Raw genomic sequence first — 17775 nt, 5'->3', positions numbered from 1 at the left:
AATCCTAAAAACTTCATATTAGATTACCATGTTACCTAAAATCTTAAGTTGTTAGCTTGGGGGGCAACAATGCATATCAAGCTTTTTTAACAGTCCGCCACATGTGCAGCCTGATTGCATGTGGGGAGATAAAAAACAATGAAGAACACCCATATTGGCAACATGATATTTTTTTTAACATACTTACATTAAATGTGGGAAACAAGACTGGAACCAAGGACCTCCTAGTAACAAGCTTTGATACCATGTTATATTAGCACAAAGCTGTTAGGATGTGAGCCAACAATGTGCATCAATCCTTTTAACACCACATAATTTTGAAGTGTGCTTGTATGTCTACCTTAGCCCAACCACACTCTCTCACCCACTCTCTTTTACAATTTTTTTTACCCTTGTTTCTATTCTCCTGTTCCATGGTTAACTGAATCATATTTCTTAGATTTACAGCATTCTTGTTTTGAAGAACAATAACACAACTTACCAAAATGTATTTTGGGCATAGGAAAATCATATATCCACCCTAATCAACCTTGAATTAGTAAAATACGCATTTACACTATGATGTGTGGGCAATGTTTATACAAATGCATGCTAATAAAGTAAAGAAAATTGCAATAGCAAAGATGAAGAGAAGAATAAGGTAGATGATAAAATAAAATTTTAATTTTGAAGACACAAACACACACACAAGCAGTATTCATAGATACGAAGTATCAAAAATCCTTTTTAAAAGAGGGAATCTTACTTGCGCAACAAGGGCAACCAATTGAGGATGAGTTGAGCTGCCATAAAATGCGACTGCAAAACTGAAAAAAGATAATTATATAAATAAAAGATAACCTTATGCGCACACACATATGTATTGACATATATGTGCATGCACATGCAAGTGCAACAGATAGACGCACATCTATACATGCACACGCATACACAAGCACATAAACACAGATTCATGCATGTGAATGTACGTATGTATTATACTGCTACTTCCATATTATTTTGAGTTTTCAATTACGCAGCTTGTTATATGCTTGTATTGAAGTACAATTATTTATTATGTTTATGAATCTAACTTTAGGGTATTTCCACAATCCTCAATTTTTATGTTGTGCCTTGCACTTGCCAAGTAGCTAAAGAAATCATGGATAGGATAAAAAATAATAATAACTAAATTGGTGCCAGTATGTATTCTCTAGTAAGCACTAAGTAATCATTTATGGAGAGGGTGCATTTTAAAACTATATAATATGCTATATCTTAATATTCTTCATGCAATCATCCATTTATTGCTGTTGCTGTTTTAGCAAAGCAAACGATGCATATCATGCAATCATCCATTTGTAATTTAAGGACGTTTAACTATTTTTTACACTATATTAATTTTCAAAACTTATATACTGTACTAAGACAACTTTTCCTTGAACTATTCAAGGCAACCGAATGGTGGAATCATTATGGCATGTGTGCTACTTAACTTCAGTGAATAGATATCAAATTTCTTAACCAAACCATATCCTACTTAAACCAAGAACATAATCGAAGCACATTTAGCCTCCTCCATATTAAAACAAGGGCTGAAATTCATAAGGTTACAAAAACATATTTTCGTGCATTAGAAGAGCTACAGTTAGCCCACAACCTACCAACTTAAGCTTAGTAATCTAACATGGTATAAGAGCTACAGTTGCCAGGAGGTCCTGGGTTCTAGTTAGACCTGGCAAAATGGATAAAAATCCGTTAATCCGAACCGTATCCGACCCGTTCTAACCGACTCATGATCATCCGTTTGTTAAATGAGTCGAATATGAGTTTTAATTTTCATATCCGCCCCCTTAGCGGGTCGGGTCGGGTTTATCCGGCGGATATCCGCCAACCCGCTTAACTATTAACTCATAAAAATAGCCCACAAGCCACAACCCACTGCCCCTAAGCCCACTGACACTGAAGCACTGCCCAAAACTCAAAGGCCCAATGGTCAATGCCCCGGCCCAAGCACCCACAGCCCACATGCGTGCCCCTCTTGACTATTGAGTCTCCCTCGGCCCTCCCAGACTCCCACCCTCAGGCTCCCAATCTTCCAGCCCCCACCCAGGTCAGCCCCATTCGCGATTCTTCCATTCGAGCCCTAGCCACAGACACTAGAGACTGAATCACTCAGACAAGGAGAAGTGGAAACCAGTCTAGGCGTCGCTGCCGCCGCACAAGACCCTTCTTCTTCGACCCTTCGAAGCCCTCTTCCCTCGGCCCTCTGAGTCGTGAGTTTCTTCGATCCTTCGAACCAGTCTTTGCAATCGCCATAGCAGGTTCCAGGAGCTTTGCGCTTCGAATCAATAGGAGCTTCAAACCAGCAGGTGCGAGGAGCTTCGAACCAGCAGGAGGGGGCTTTAGAACTCAGAACTCAGAAGGTAGTTTGGTTACTGGTAATCCCTCCGAGCTCCGCTCTGGTTTATGCCTTCCAGGCTTCCACAGTTCCACCCCTATTTGTCTGTTCCACAATCCACACTTCCACTGTCACTGTGTTGTGTATTTTTATTTTATTTTTCTACTTTTCTTCTTCATGCATCCATGAGCCATGCTACTGTGTATTGTATTTTTATTTTATTTTTTTACTTTTCTTCTTCATGCATCCATGAGCCATGCTTCTATTTTTATTTAATTTTAAATATATTAAATATTGATTCCTTGCAAATTGTTTAAAGAATTGGTATTTGCAAATTGTAACTTAGGCTTGCCACAGCAGTGTTTATGTTTTCCCCTAATTATGCATGGATGTTTCCCGTTGTGGGCATATTTGGTACTGCAATCCAGTCATTGAAAAAGTTAAAGGACCTCAGTTGTGAAAAATAATTTTTATTTTTTCAAAGAATTACAAAAGATGACATACCTTGCTTTGTAGTTTTCTAGTATTTGTGCAGAAGAGCTGGAAAACAATAATAGAAGAAATCCTTTTCTAGCTTTCTTGAAAATAAAAACTCATTTTTGTAAAACATACACTTACAGGAAATACAATTTGACATTGCAAAACATTACTAAATATATTGTCGTGTAAATTGATAAGAGTTGGATGGAATGAAAAATGTAAATGAAGAGAATGACAAAACTGAGTAATAAATATGATTTCATGTCGCTTGATTTCATTATATTCTTATGTACTAAACATGCAATAAACCATAACATGCATGGATAGTGTTATGAGCTTGGATTTTGGAACATGGAATTGAATTTGTGTGGATTTTTGAAATAAAATCAACACAATTTTGTATTATGGTTTGTTCAAAGTAACGCATATCCAAATCTATGTCCTAAAAATCTATGCTCTTCCCATGAATCCTATGCATGGTTAGTGTTTGTTGCTCAAACAATCATAATATTCAAATTGTACTGTTCATAGAAAACGTGTTATTGTCATAAAAAAAAATTAACAATATAATATACATAGGCCTATAAAAATAAAGTTCTCTTAATCCATCTATCAACCTTGAGATTATTACTAAAGTCTTAGCTAATAGGTTGAGTGCAATTCTTTGATAATGGAGTCCTTAGTAAAAGCATTAATTCCTCCTTTAAAGCCTTGGTACCGAAGAAATTTAATTCTATTTAATTCCTCCTTTATAGAAAAAAAAACCAATGTTCAAGTTAGTGAAGGCTAGTGAAAATATGAATTTTTAGCTCTAAGCCAATACTTCTAGCAACTACATTATTTGTCATGTTAAATACTTTGACATTTCTGCATTGCTATTGTTGTAGGCCTTTGTCATTTTAAATACTTTGACATCTCTACCTTGTTATTGTTGTAGGCCTGCATAGTAGCATTGTTTTTGTTTCAAGATGAATTTAATCTTTCGCTAGGCAATGTAAACATTTAATCCCATTTCATAATTTTTTGCAGTGCATTACAAGGATTTGGGAAAAAAAATGTCTCAGTCAATAGCAAATTCAATTGATCAAAATGATGAAATGAGTGAAGAAGAAGTTCAGTTGCCAGATTCATCAAACACAGAACCTACAAAAGAAACAACTCCACAGGTAAAAAGAGCTAGGAAAAAAACATCTAGTATTTGGACAGATTTTGAGTTGATTGAAAGTGGAGATAAACAATATGCTCAATGTAAGTATTGTCCTAAGAAATATCTTTACCATAGTAAGAACTCTAGGACATCAAACTTACATTGTCATATGAAAAAATGCATAGGAAAGAAAAATAGTGATTTGAAACAAATGCTAATGAGTCAAGGTGATGGAAAGTTGTCTTTGCATACACGAAAACTTGATCAAGTTGTACAACGTAGGAAGTTGGCAATGGCAATTGTGAGACACAATTTGCCATTTTCTTTTGTTGAGTATGAAGGAATTCATGAATGGGCTTTAGAATTAAATCCAGAGACAAAATTTGTGACAAGAAATACTGCAAAAGCTGATGTTATGAGGGTTTTTTTCAAGGAAAAAGAGCACATTCGTGAGCTTTTATTGAATAATTCTAGTAGAATTTCTCTTACTTCGGACTTATGGACTTCGTTAAATACTGATGGCTATTTATGTTTAACTGCACATTTTGTGGATAAAAATTGGAAGCTTCAGAAGAAAGTATTGAGTTTTTCAAGCATGCCTCCTCCACACACTGGTCTAGCACTTAGTAACAAAGTCATGGACTTATTGGTGAATTGGGGTATAGACAAGAAGCTATTTTCCATAACATTGGACAATGCTACATCCAATGACTGTTTTGTAGAGTTTTTGAAGTCTAATTTGAACTTGAAAAATGCTTTGGTAAGGAAAGGAAAATTTTTTCATCTTCGTTGTTGCACTCACATATTGAATCTCATTGTCCAAGATGGCCTAAAATTATCTCATTTCGCTGTGGACAAAATACGAGATTATGTCAAATATGTGAAGCATTCACAACACCGAAAGTTTAGATTTCATGAATGTTGTGAAAAGGTGAGAGTGCCACGTGTGAGAGGATTTCGCCAAGATTGTCCTACTAGGTGGAATTCTACTTATATGATGCTTGAAAGTGCTTTATACTATAGAGATGCTATTTGCCAATTCAGGTTTAGTGAGGAGAATTTCAAGTTTTGCCCAAACGATGATGAATGGAAGGAAATTGAGAAAATTGCTAGTTTCTTGAAGGTTTTTTATGACTTGACAAATCTTTTTTCTGGGACATCTTATCCAACTGCAAATTTGTACTTTCAAGGAGTATGGAAGGTACAAGTAACTTTACTTAATGCAGCATTGGGTGATGATATCTTTTTAAAGAATGTGGCTACTCAAATGCAAGGGAAATTTGACAAATACTGGTCAGATTATAGTAAAATTTTGGCAATGGTTGTTATTCTGGATCCTCGTTTCAAGATACAATTTGTATCTTTTTGTTTAAAAGAAGTGCAACCAATGTCTTGGAAAGATCGAGTAAACGACATCCAACGTGATATGCATTCACTTTTTGATGAGTATGTGAAGCACCACTCCCCTTCGACTTCTAATAAAATGCCTTCCTTTGAAGCATCTATTAGTCATGATCGTGGTCATATGACACCTATTGCAACATCAGTTGACGTGACACTAAAAGTAAGATTTTTTTTTAAGTACAAATTTTATTTACTTTTATTATACATCTATAGAATTTTTATATTTCTATTGTTATATACTTGTTTTTAGGGTTTTAAAGCTTTTGCTAAGGAAGATGAAGAAGCTCCAATGTCAGAACTAGAAATGTTTTTTAGAGAGAGGATGGTAGATTGTGATAAAGAATTGGATATTTTGGACTTTTGGAGGAGTCATGAATATAGGTATCCAATTCTTTCTCGAATGGCAAGAGATATCTTATCAATTCCAATATCAACTGTTGCATCGGAATCAGCATTTAGTATTGGAGGAAAAGTGATAAATATGTCACGTAGTTCTCTTACGCCTGATAATGCTGAAACTATCATTTTAACTCGTGATTGGCTGTATAGTCGAGGAGGTATGCTTATTTAATTATATTTCTATGTTATTATAAATACTATGTATTATGCAATATTTATTTATATTTTAAAATTTGAATGCAGTTGAAGAATTTGTAGATAAGGAAGAACTTGCTGAAGATATTGCTCAAGCTGAAAGAGCAGGTCGTACCTCATCTAGTGTATCATCTTGCTCTATTTGACCTTATTTGAATATTACTACACTAGCACAGGTTGTGCAGCTAGTGCTTCTATTTATCTTTGAAAATTATGTAGTCGATAAATTATTATTTATTTGTTGTTTTAACTTGTAGTGTTGAATAAATTATTTGTAATTTTTTTTCCAGTTTGATAACTTGTAACTTTTGAGATGTTAATTAATAAGTTCAATTTATGTTATTCAATTAATAACTTAAATTATATTTTGAATTCTTTCATGATAGGCACACGAGTAGAAGAAGATGAAAGCTTTGATGTCACAAATGAAAGCATTTCAATTAATTCAAGGCATTCAAATAATTTTGAAGTTATTTGAAGGATGGATTGAGATTTTTTTTAGTTTGTTGATAGTTTTATTTTGAGAGATTCACACGATTTGAAAATAGTTGTATTTAAAGAAACTCACATGCTGTAAGAACAATTATAATGTTTAGATTTTAGACTCACACTCACACGAGTCACACAGTTTGAGTTTTTATTTTGAGTTGTATTGAGATTAATTTATTGTGTTTTACTGTTTACAGCTTTACTTGTATGAATTAGGAGTTGTTAATTAGTATAAATGATTGAATGATTGATATAGTTACTAAAAAAGTTAATACACAAACTAATTGCAAGTTTTAGTATACAATTTAAATTATTATGACAAAAATAAATTATTAATAAAATTATATTTGAGAATGGCGGATTATCCCCTCATCCGCCATGAATTATCCGACCCGAAACCGCCTAATCCGCCACTTAAACGAGTCGAATATGGATTATGATTTTTTCACCCGATAATCCGCCTTATCCGCCACGGATAAACCGACCCGATCCGCTTTGCCAGGTCTAGTTCTAGTCTTGTTGCCCACTTTATTGTGTATTGGTTAAAAATTATCTTATTCCCTGTGTGAGGTGTTGTCTAAAGTGGCTTACAATCCTAAAGTAGCTCACATCCATACTTAAACTTCATGTCAACTCTAACACTTAATCAGGAATACAACTCCAATGAAAAATTAAAGATAAGAGGTTGACAAAGCTCTAATCTTATAAGATAGTTGATGGTGGTGGTAGTTTTTTATCATGGAGGAATTAATCTTAGGTGAATGTAGTAAGAATAAGATGATGGAGGGTTGGACTGTTGGAGTTACAAGAATTATCAAGTAATTCAAGAAACAGGGGTGTTTTATTGAGTTGACATTTCTCCAAGTACTTCTACATGTCAAGGTTTTGGAGATGACGAGTCACTTGAAGATGGAAAGGGCAAATGGAAAGAGTTTTAAGTTTGTGAACAATATCAATAGAATTGAAAACGTTAAGGATGAGAATCTAAGAAAAAATTGTCCATTAAATAGTCCCATAATATTTCAAGATTGGAGTGAACTAAATTTAGATTAACCTATTCTTATTTTTATCAATATTCTGAGAACCAAATTTCAAGGAAGGGTCTCCAGACTCTAGGTGCAGTTGACAGGAAGGCTTGAACAAAGATGCTCATCAAACTAATAATATAGGCTATAGTAGTTTAAATAGAAAAGCAGAGACTGTTATGGGCATAATGTTCAGGGTAGGTCTGGGGTGGAAATTCTGTGAGATGTAACACAAGGAGACGGGAAGTTGAAATCATATTCTGGGAGATGGAGGAGCAGTTTTGTTTATTCATTTTACAGGGCGGTTGCCATATCTCCTGAAGAACTGATGGTAGAGTTTGGTTTTCAGATTCATCAAGCAATTATTTGCGTAAATTTTTCTTCTCCTATCTTACCAAGGTTGAGGTAGGTTTTCCCCTCTATTGGGGTATTTGGGAGGCTAAAGTTCCTCCCAGGATAAGGTGGTTGTTTGGCTGGCAGCCCATAATAGAGTTAACAGCGGCAATCAGCTGCGAAATAGAAGGCATTCTAAAGCTCTTTCGCTGGATATATGTCTCATGCATGGAAATTCTTCATAGGATGTACCACATTTGTTTATTCATTGTTCTTTTAATTCGAACTTGTGGAATACTCTTTTGTGAGTTTTGAGAAAGGCAAGGACGTTAAAAGGTTGTGAGGATGAGCTCTTTTTGCTGTTTTATAAGGAATTTGGCTGGAAAGACATGCTAGATTTTTTTCTGCCAAGATGTCATCAAGACTTGGGGGGGCTATATTAAGTTGATGTAGATTTATTTTCTCTTTTTTTCTCTTGAGCGTGGCTTTGCTCCAGGAGACAACAAAGGATGCACTGGTGACAATGAGAATATATCACCTTAAATTTTAAAATGTAAACAAGGAGAATGTTTATGGCGGAGGACAATTTAAACAAGGAGGTGCACGACATGAGAGAAATTGATCACATCAAAAAAGTTAATGGTCCTTCACTGCATTGCGAAGTCCCATGTGTTGTTTTGTGGTATTAGCAGGTTTGTTTTTGTGTGTAGCCTAGACATTAGTTTGGTTGTTGCACTGTTTAGTTGCGCTTCAGAATGCAAGAATTTGGAGCAAAGTCAGTGAGTAATTTTGGTAGTGCAACTCACACTGTCGCTGGTTTTTCTACAAGTAGCTCTTTCCTATTTTATACTTACCTGCAGCTTCGGTTTTTGGCCTCTGCTCCTGAACGAAGGTTGTGCTTATCTGGAGACCATTTGCCGGTACTCATTTCAAGCTGTTATTTTGGCTATCTAGGTTCTCATTCAAGATTTTATGTATTTTGACTTTCTGGGTTGTTTTCTTTTGTTCTGGATTTGTGATTGTATTAAGAACTGATAACACTAATAAAGTGTCTTTCTATGATACTAAGAGAAAAACAACAATTGCCCAAGAAAGCTTCATCCGCGTCCACAATCAACCAAGGATATTTGTTTCAATCTTCCATGCCAGGGAGTTTGTGACAATCAACTGACTTTCAATAAACAGCGCCTAAAAGTAGACATCTCTTCTTTCTCAAGGGCCCTCCTGTTCCTTTCCATCCATTTGAAAAATGGCGGGAGGAATTAGCACAACTTTCTTCCTCTCACCCACAAAAGTGTGTTTCATATGCAGCACTCTCAAAAGTATGCCTAAGGTACATGAGGCAGAAAGCCCCAAGGCCAATGTGCTTATAAGACCCTAGGCAATGAGCATTGACCAAGGTGAAGTTTTAAGCGCAGCAAGAAGATGCCTAGGCTGGGACAAATAGGCACAAAGAAACATGGCTTTTACCTTTTTCCCTCCTGATTCAAATAATTATATTTTTTTGAGAAATGTTTGTTTATTAGGGTCTCAAAAAAGGAATGAAATAATATTATAAAGTATATAATTAAATTACAAAATAGTAACCTGCTACCTTAATTCTCCTGTACTTCAATTGAGATATTTAATTCCCTATAAAAAATCTCCCATTTGTAAAGGTAGTAAAAAAGTACTATTATGACTTTTATCTAGCTTTTTCCTGTTATGCATAAAATCTTTTCAATTTAAAGTATTATACATTTTATTTCAAAGAGTAACCTACCACTTCACTCAGCTGCACACATACTTATTGTGCCTCAGACCTAGGCTGCAAGATCTTCCATGCTTAAGTGCGTACAGTGCTCTTAAGAACATTGTTCATAGTTTATTATCACTGTACATGACTGCAGGCTAGGTTGTACATGCACCTACTATAAATAGTTGGCCTTTGTTCTGTGTGTGTATGTGTGCGTGTGAGAGAGAGAGAGAGAGAGAGCCCATTCATTTGTTTTAAATTTTATAAGAAAAGAAGAAAAGAAAAAAAGATGTTGTTGATGGTTTTCTTAGTCAACTAGCATTGTTAGTGCATGTTGTATTAACAAGTGAGAGTTAGTAAGGGCATTATGGTCATTGGAATGTGCTTTGACATATATTATAAATAGAGGGAGAGACCTATTATTGTGATAAGGTCTTCCATTTTACCCAATCATTCAACATGGTATCAGAGCAAGATCCGACCTAAACCCTAATTGCATGACCGCTGCGCTAAATCAAACCGAAGTCCAGGAGCAGGTTCAGCAGCTGCTGGAAAAAGCTGCAGTTGCCAGAAAAATCCTGGACAGCGCTGTCCTCTTCAACACCTCAAGAAATATCTAATATTTTGCAAATCTAACCACATAGCAAGCTACCTCTACAAGCCCTCAAAATTTCACAGCCAGAGGATCCTCCACATGCTGGCCGAAAGCTGGCAGCACCGACCCCAAGGTGCGTGAGACACTTTTGAGCAGCCATTTTGCTCTGATTTCCTCCCTAATGTCTTGAATCCTTCCTCAAACCATAATACCAAGTTGTTTGTCATCTTTCTTGTCCAAAGATATCGCCTTTTTTATTTGCACATGTGAGGCATTCCAGGAATGATTTGCTTGCTAATGCCTGATGATGTTGGTCAATGCTTATAGATTTCATTGAGGCCTGAAACAGTGGTATTTCTGTGTTCTTGATTCGTTTTTATATTTCTTGTTCATTGTGTGCTTGTGGTTTGCTCCATTTTCGAACGTTGTGTGTTGGGATTGTGGCCATGAATTCCAGGAGGATCTTGTTTGCTGTGACTTCAGATTTTCTACTTTATAGAGGCCGTTTGTTACTGTTAGAGCTGTATGTTGGTTTCTTGGGGCTGTGTCGAAGTCTCTTGGAGCAGTGGCAGCATTTATACATTGATTTTGTAGGGTTGTGGCAGTGCTATGTCCAGTTGTTGGTGACTCATTCGTGGTTGAATCAGTGGTTGACTTGTTTGTGTTTGGTTTGGTTGGTCTGGATTGTGGCTGTTTTGGTTGGCCCAGAATTTAACTTTTGGAATCTTAAGAGCATTTTGTTCACACTGTATTTCTGATTTGCTGCTGTATTGAGGTTGTGTGTGTTGGGATGACGTCCTCCAATCCCAAAAGTGTGTTTCCATTGTCAAGCCCTGTTGAGGTGAACAGTGTACTATAACTATATCAGAGGAAGAGTATACCAGGTTCCTACAGTATCAAACATCCCAACAAGCATCTCATCACATTGCATGTTTTGCTAAGAAGGGTAATCCTACAGTTTGCATCTTTTGCTCCTAGTCCTTAGATTATCGACCCTGCTGCTATTGACATATGACAGGTGCAATCAACTTTTTTCCCTCCAGTATCCTAAAATGTACATTAAGTTACCCTTGCTAATGGGTCCACAATTACAGTTAAGGGATAGGATCAGTAAATCCTACTCCCTCCATCTCTCTTTCTTCTTTTTTAAATATTCCTAAGTCCCCCTTCAGTCTCATGTCAATTAGTAAGCTTACAAAGGCACTAAATTATTCTATAACCTTTTTTCCTAATTCTATGTTTATTCAAGGTCTGAAGACAAGGAAGACAATTAGCACAAGACGTGAGGCTTATGGACTCTACTATTTTGAGTCGCTCTTCTCCCACTGCCTGCACAGCCGCTGCTACACCACTTCAAATCCATTGTCGCCTTGGTTATCCGTCCTTGGACAAATTAAAACAGCTAGTTCCTACCTTGAGTTTTGTGTCTAGTCTTAAGTGTGAGTCTTTTCAGTTGGCAAAACAACATCACGTTCCTTTTGCTTCCTAAGTCAACAAACGGCAAGTCAGTCCTTTCATGCTCGTCCATTCTGATGTCACAACAAAATTGGGGTTTCAGTACTTTATTACGTTTGTTGATGACTACAAGATCACTTGGCTGTATTTAATAAAAAATTATTCTGAGTTGTTTAATATCTTTTGTGCCTTCTATCCTCAAATAAAGACTCAGTTGATATGCCAATCAAGATACTTTGTAGTGACAATGCCATGGAGTACTTTAGTACCGAATTTAGTACTTATATAACTAATTCAAGTGTGATCCATCAGTCATCTTGTGTCCACACTCCACAACAAAATGGAGTTACCAAATGGAAAAACAAGCATATTCTCGAAGTCACTCAGACCCTATTGTATTTGTATCAAATGAATGTCCCCAAAGTTTTTTGGAGTGATCTCATGCTCATTGCTTGCTCTCTCATTAATCAAATGTCATCCTTTGTCCTTGGTGGTAATTATCTTCTCTAAGGCTCCTTTGTTCTCCTTTCAACCTTGTATATTTGGTTGTGTCTTTTATCCATCAATTAACTCCAGGAACGAATAAGTTGGATCCTCACGCTATCAAATGTACTTTTTTCTAGGGTATTCTTAAACTCAAAATCGATATCGATGTTAGAGCCCTACTTTACAGCAATTCTTTGTCTTTGCTGATGTCACCTTTTTTGAGTCTACACCATACTAATATGATTCCTTAAGTTTTGTTGACCTTAATGAGTCCCTTCCACTGCCTAGTCTTTCAGATCCTAACCTAAGATCTATGCTTAATCCTCCAACATCTTCATCCAATTTGAGTCCTTCTCATCACAAGGATCATCCCAATTTGCAAGTATACACGCGTAGAGTCAAAGGAGTAGAACCTCCTCCACTTCTATGCCTTTTGTTCCCTTGACAGATGATCCTATTTCCCAAGATGTTGATCCACCCATTATTGTTCGAAAAAGAAAATGTAGTTACACCCAACATCCAATCTCTAATTTTGTTTGCTATGATTTCTTGTCACTATTATATTACAGTTTTTTTAGTACTTTGGCTTATGTTGCTCTTCCAAAATCTATTTTTGAAGCCTTGTCAAATTTTGGGTGGAGGAATGCAATGATAGAAGAGATGCATGCTTTACAGGATAATGACACTTAAGATTTGGTATGTCTTCCTCCTGATAAGTCTATGGTTGGTTGTCGTTGGGTGTACATTGTGAAGGTTAATCCAGATGGTTCCCTGGTTGATTGAAGGCCCGCCTAGTTGCTAAGGGATATACTCAAGAGTATAGCCTGAACTATTCAGACACTATCTCCCTGTAGCAAAACTTGCCTCAGCACGTTTGTTCATCTCCTTAGCCACCACTTATCATTGGCCTCTACACCAATTAGACGTGAAGAAAGCTTTCCTACATGGTGATCTTTTGGAGGACGTCTATATGAAGCAACCACCTGGAATTGTTGCTAAGGAGGAGTCAGGCTTAATGTTGCTTCAGTGTTGCAGTACTTGAGTTTGGCCTTCAATGGTGTGCAGTAGGTCATTCTACATTTACCGCCATGTTCCAGCTAGAAGGATTCTGCTTATTGTGTATGTAGATGATATTGTGATTACTGGTGATGATGATCAAGGTATTCAATGCCTAAAGCATTTCCTGCAGACTAAGTTTCAAATAAAGAATTTGGGACCATTGAAGTACTTCTTGGGTATAGAAGTATCAAGATCTCATACCTAATAAGGGTAATTATCTCACAGTCACTCGGTCGGATATATCTTTCGCAACAAGTGTTGTGAGTCAGTTTCTTGATTCTTCGAGAACAAGTCACTGGGATGCAGTAATTCACATCTTGAGATATCTCAAAGGTGCACCTAGGAGAGGTCTCTTATACCAAAATCGAGGTCACACTCATATTCAAGGATATACTGATGCAGATTGGGTCAGGCCACCTTCTAATAGAACATCCACAACCGGGTATTGTATCCTTGGCGGAAATTTGATTTCTTAGAGAAGTAAGAAACAAGATGTGGTGGCCAAGTCAAGTTCTGAGTAAGAGTATAGGGTTATGGCTCACACTACATGTGAACTTGTTTGGCTGAAGAATATGTTGGGAAAACTAGGTTTTCCACATTCTCAGTCTAGGGAGCTAATGTGTGCTAATCAAGTTGACATTCATATTGCCTTCAACCCAATCTTCCATGAGCGGACAAAAGACATTCAGGTTGATTCCACTTTGGTCAGGAGAAACTTGTGCAGAAGCTCATTACCACCACTTATGTGAAGTCTAATTTGTAGCTTGCTGATTTATTTACTAAAGCCTTGGGATGTGATTGTGTTAAATTCATTTGCAACAAGCTAGGAGCATATGATGTATATGCTCCAGCTTTGGGGGAGTGCTGATGGTTTTCTAAGTCATTTAGCATTGTTAGTGTGTGTGTTATGTTAACAAATGTGAGTTAGTAAGGGCATTATGGTCATTGGTATGTAATTTGACATAGATTATAAATAGAGGGGGAGACCTATGATTGTGATAGGGAGTGTTGATGGTTATCTAAGTCATTTAGCATTGTTAGTGTGTGACTATTATGTTAACAAATGTGAGTTTGTAAAGGCATTATGGTCATTGCTATGTAATTTGACATATATTATAAATAGAGGGAGAGACCTATTATTGTGATGAGGTCTTCCATTTTACCCAATTATTCAACAGATATGTTAAAATATGGATTGTCCTTGAAAAGTAAATAGTACGAAAGAATGACTTAATCATTTACAAAAAGAGTATGTTGTTTGCCCTGAACCAAAATGTCAAAATACAGCATTCACTTATAATATTTCATTTAAGAAGAATTTTAAAAACATAACAGCAGCAACAACAAAACAAGCCTTGATTCCCAATAGGTGGGTCAGCTACATGAGTTCTCTTTTGCCTCTCCAAGGCAATAGCCGCAATACCCTCTAACAAAGGAAGGACTCTTAAACCCTTACCTACTATCTCACTCCAAGTTTTCTAGGTCTATACCTTCCCATTCCTACTACCAATAAGATTAGCTAGCTCACTCATCACTGCTGTGTTAGTCGCCTAGGTTGCACATGCTGAAGCCATGTTAACCGCCTTTCCCTTATCTTCTGTTAGTACTATGTCCAACTTACCATGAATATGTTCATTCCTTAATTTATCTTTTAAGGCTATACCACTTAACATTCTCATTATGACAACTTTTAATTTTTCGATATGTTGTTTCTTAGCTGCCCAACATTCTAAACCATAAAGCATAGCTGGTCTAGAAGCCACCTTAAGCTTTCCTTTTAATTTTTATATTGCTCTTCGATCACACAACACAACCAACGAACTTCTCTGTTTTACCCAACTTGCTTTAACTCTGTGTATTACATCTTCAATTTTTCCTTTAGCCTGCCTAACCGACTCAAGGTATCCGAATTTGTTACTGCTATTAATTCCTTGACCATCAAGTTTAATTATTTCTCAAATATACCTAACAAGACTAAAATTATGTGTCATATTAGTTCTTCTAATTTTATAGCCTCTTGATTCTAAAAGACAAGTGAAATTGGTTGGACCATTATAAAATAAAAAAAGCAAGACAATGAATCCACCAAAAAAGGGGTAAAACAAAAAAAAAACAAAAACAAAAAAGCAAAACAAAACAAAACCAAATCAAACTATAGTTACACAAAAGCATGAGCAGACATGGCACAGGTGCTGAAAAGGATCCAAGTAAGGAGTTGTAGAAACATCAATGGCTGGAAGTGTCGAGGAAACATCTATGAAACTATAGACAACATTGGCTAAAAATGTATAAAAAATTATAAAATACAGTCTGAGATATAACATTTCCTGAAAGAAATATGTCGACTCCAACAGATTAACCAGCACATAGAAAAAACAGCAGTTTCACATAAATGCCTCTAAAAGTTGCAATACATTGTAACTTCACTCCTATTTAATAAAAAAATAAAATAAAATAACTCTCACTCACATCCTACAGAATTATATTGTGGTTAACATTTTTGGGAATGGAATTTTGCCAAGAAAGGAGAAATTTTGTCATGATTGAAGCAAAGTTCTACCAATGTTATATGTAAAACAACTCTCAATTGAAGCGCAGAGAGGGTTGTCAACTAGCAAGGAGGTTCCAGTAAATAAGAATCAAATGACTAAAGTCTTCCAATCACACTAATGCGAGCAAAAGGCTATATTGCAAAATCTCCATGACAGAAAGAGAAGCAAAGCAACCTCACTCTCCAACAAGTACAAACGAATAAAATCATCTATGAAAATCCTAATATATATTTCCACTTGAGACCACTATTTTATCATTAACAAATTCATTCTCAACTTACTATTGCTATTCTTTTTTCACTATATCAGCATCAACATACATTCTTTTAGTGGTCCATATATTTTTATTGCAAGTATCATCATGTCCATATCTATTGATGACTTGGCAAATAAATAAAATAAATAAATGAAAGCGTTTCAAGATTTGAGTCCTATAAACATGCAATGCACATCCTTTTACTAGATAGCGTATGCATGCACTTATGTGTATGTATGCATACAGAAATGTGGACATGCAAGTACGCATGGTCATGAATATATGTGTCTGCATTATGTATGATGTGCACCCCTGTGGTTGTGCGTGTGAATATATTGTTTTGTTTTCTGAGGCAGTTGTTGAAGTGGGTGTGAAGAAAGATATAACAAGCTATATCCAAAGGAAAAGAACCACTAATTTGAACATACTGCTACTTTATTTATCATCAGTTCATGGGTTTGAGGCATGGAAACAGTCTCTTGCAAAAATGCAAGGTAAGGCTGCGTACTATAGACCCATTGTGGTCCGCCCCTTCCCCGGACCTCACATATGCGGGAGCTTTGTGCACCAGGCTGCCCTTTTTTAGTTCAAAGATATAAGCTAGTCCAAAAAAATGTGCATTACATAAAAATTTACATGATTTAGAAGAAGAAAAAGGAAGAACGGGTAAAGTTAGGGACCTAATACACCAAATGTAGAAGGCAATCACATCTCCAAAAAGAGCACAAGGATGAAACTCTTCATTCATTCATTGCTTCCATAAGATACCTCCACAAAACCACACAACCATGGATGTATTTGACTGGAGTTGAGTCGATATAATATAGTGGGATACTCAAACCTAACTCCTAACTTGAACTCAATTAATCCCCAAATTATTGAACTTGAACTTGAGCTGCAAGTTCTCAAAACTTGAGCTCGACTTGATTACACTCAATTTGATTATAAAATAAAATACATGTATACAATATACAAAATTATATAATATTAAATATATGGACTTGTTGAAGCTTCATATAGATTGTTGGCACTCAAACTCAATTAATCCCCAAATTATTGAACTTGAACTTGAGCTGCAAGTTCTCAAAACTTGAGCTCGATTTAATTACACAATTTGATTATAAAATAAAATACATGTACACAATATACAAAATTATATAATATTAAATATATGGACTTGTTGAAGCTTGATATAGATTGTTGGCCTATGATGCAATCAGCAGTCTTTATCTAGTTTTCTTCTTATATCAAATGTTGCAATTTTTGGCAAATAGGGGTATTTTTGCAATTTCAGAATGTTGGTGGGTTTATTTTTGTCAAATTAGCTTTGGGGGATCATTTGTAATATTTCAGAGATATTTTTGTGATTGTAGTTATTTTTCGTGAAGCTTTAGAAGATAAGTGGCTTTTAGAAGGGGTTATATACAAAATAGGAGTTGGCTTCTTTTGGAAGCTTCAGGTCTAGTATAAATAGGAGTCTTCAGCCACTTTTCTGGAAGGTATTTTGGCATTTTATCTTTGACAAAATTTCTCTCCAGAGCTCAGCTCAAGGCCAGCTAGGGTTTGAAGATTTGAATGCTAAGGTTTTAAGGAGCCGACCCCGCAGTGCCTACCAGTCCCTCCATCGCTGCTAAAGGTGCACAAGGCTAGCAAAATGCTGCTGTTACAGTTCTGAAACAGTGTCAACACAGGTACTGATTTGAGGATTAAGTTGCTGTGGTGACTAGAATTTATATTATTTACAGAACTGAAATTCATAATAGTCGTCTCTTTATCGTTTTATGG

The 17775-nt window shown here is 36.1% G+C and overlaps 1 protein-coding gene across 4 annotated transcripts in view; it reads right to left on the bottom strand.

Moving 5' to 3' along the window:
* The window catches only part of LOC131152416 (ATP-dependent DNA helicase 2 subunit KU70), a 167780-nt gene that overhangs the window by 18381 nt on the left and 131624 nt on the right, over positions 1–17775 (bottom strand). For all 4 annotated transcript variants that reach the window (XM_058104283.1, XM_058104282.1, XM_058104285.1 and 1 more), the window contains one exon: positions 746–806. In XM_058104283.1, coding sequence (XP_057960266.1) covers positions 746–806 — 61 coding nt within the window. The remainder of the gene's footprint in view (positions 1–745; positions 807–17775) is intronic.

This window comes from Malania oleifera, chromosome 3, assembly GCF_029873635.1.
Source record: "Malania oleifera isolate guangnan ecotype guangnan chromosome 3, ASM2987363v1, whole genome shotgun sequence".
NCBI classification, from domain to species: domain Eukaryota; kingdom Viridiplantae; phylum Streptophyta; class Magnoliopsida; order Santalales; family Ximeniaceae; genus Malania; species Malania oleifera.
The sequence above is the reverse complement of the archived record's forward strand: the minus strand, read 5'-3'. Positions and strand labels throughout refer to the sequence as shown.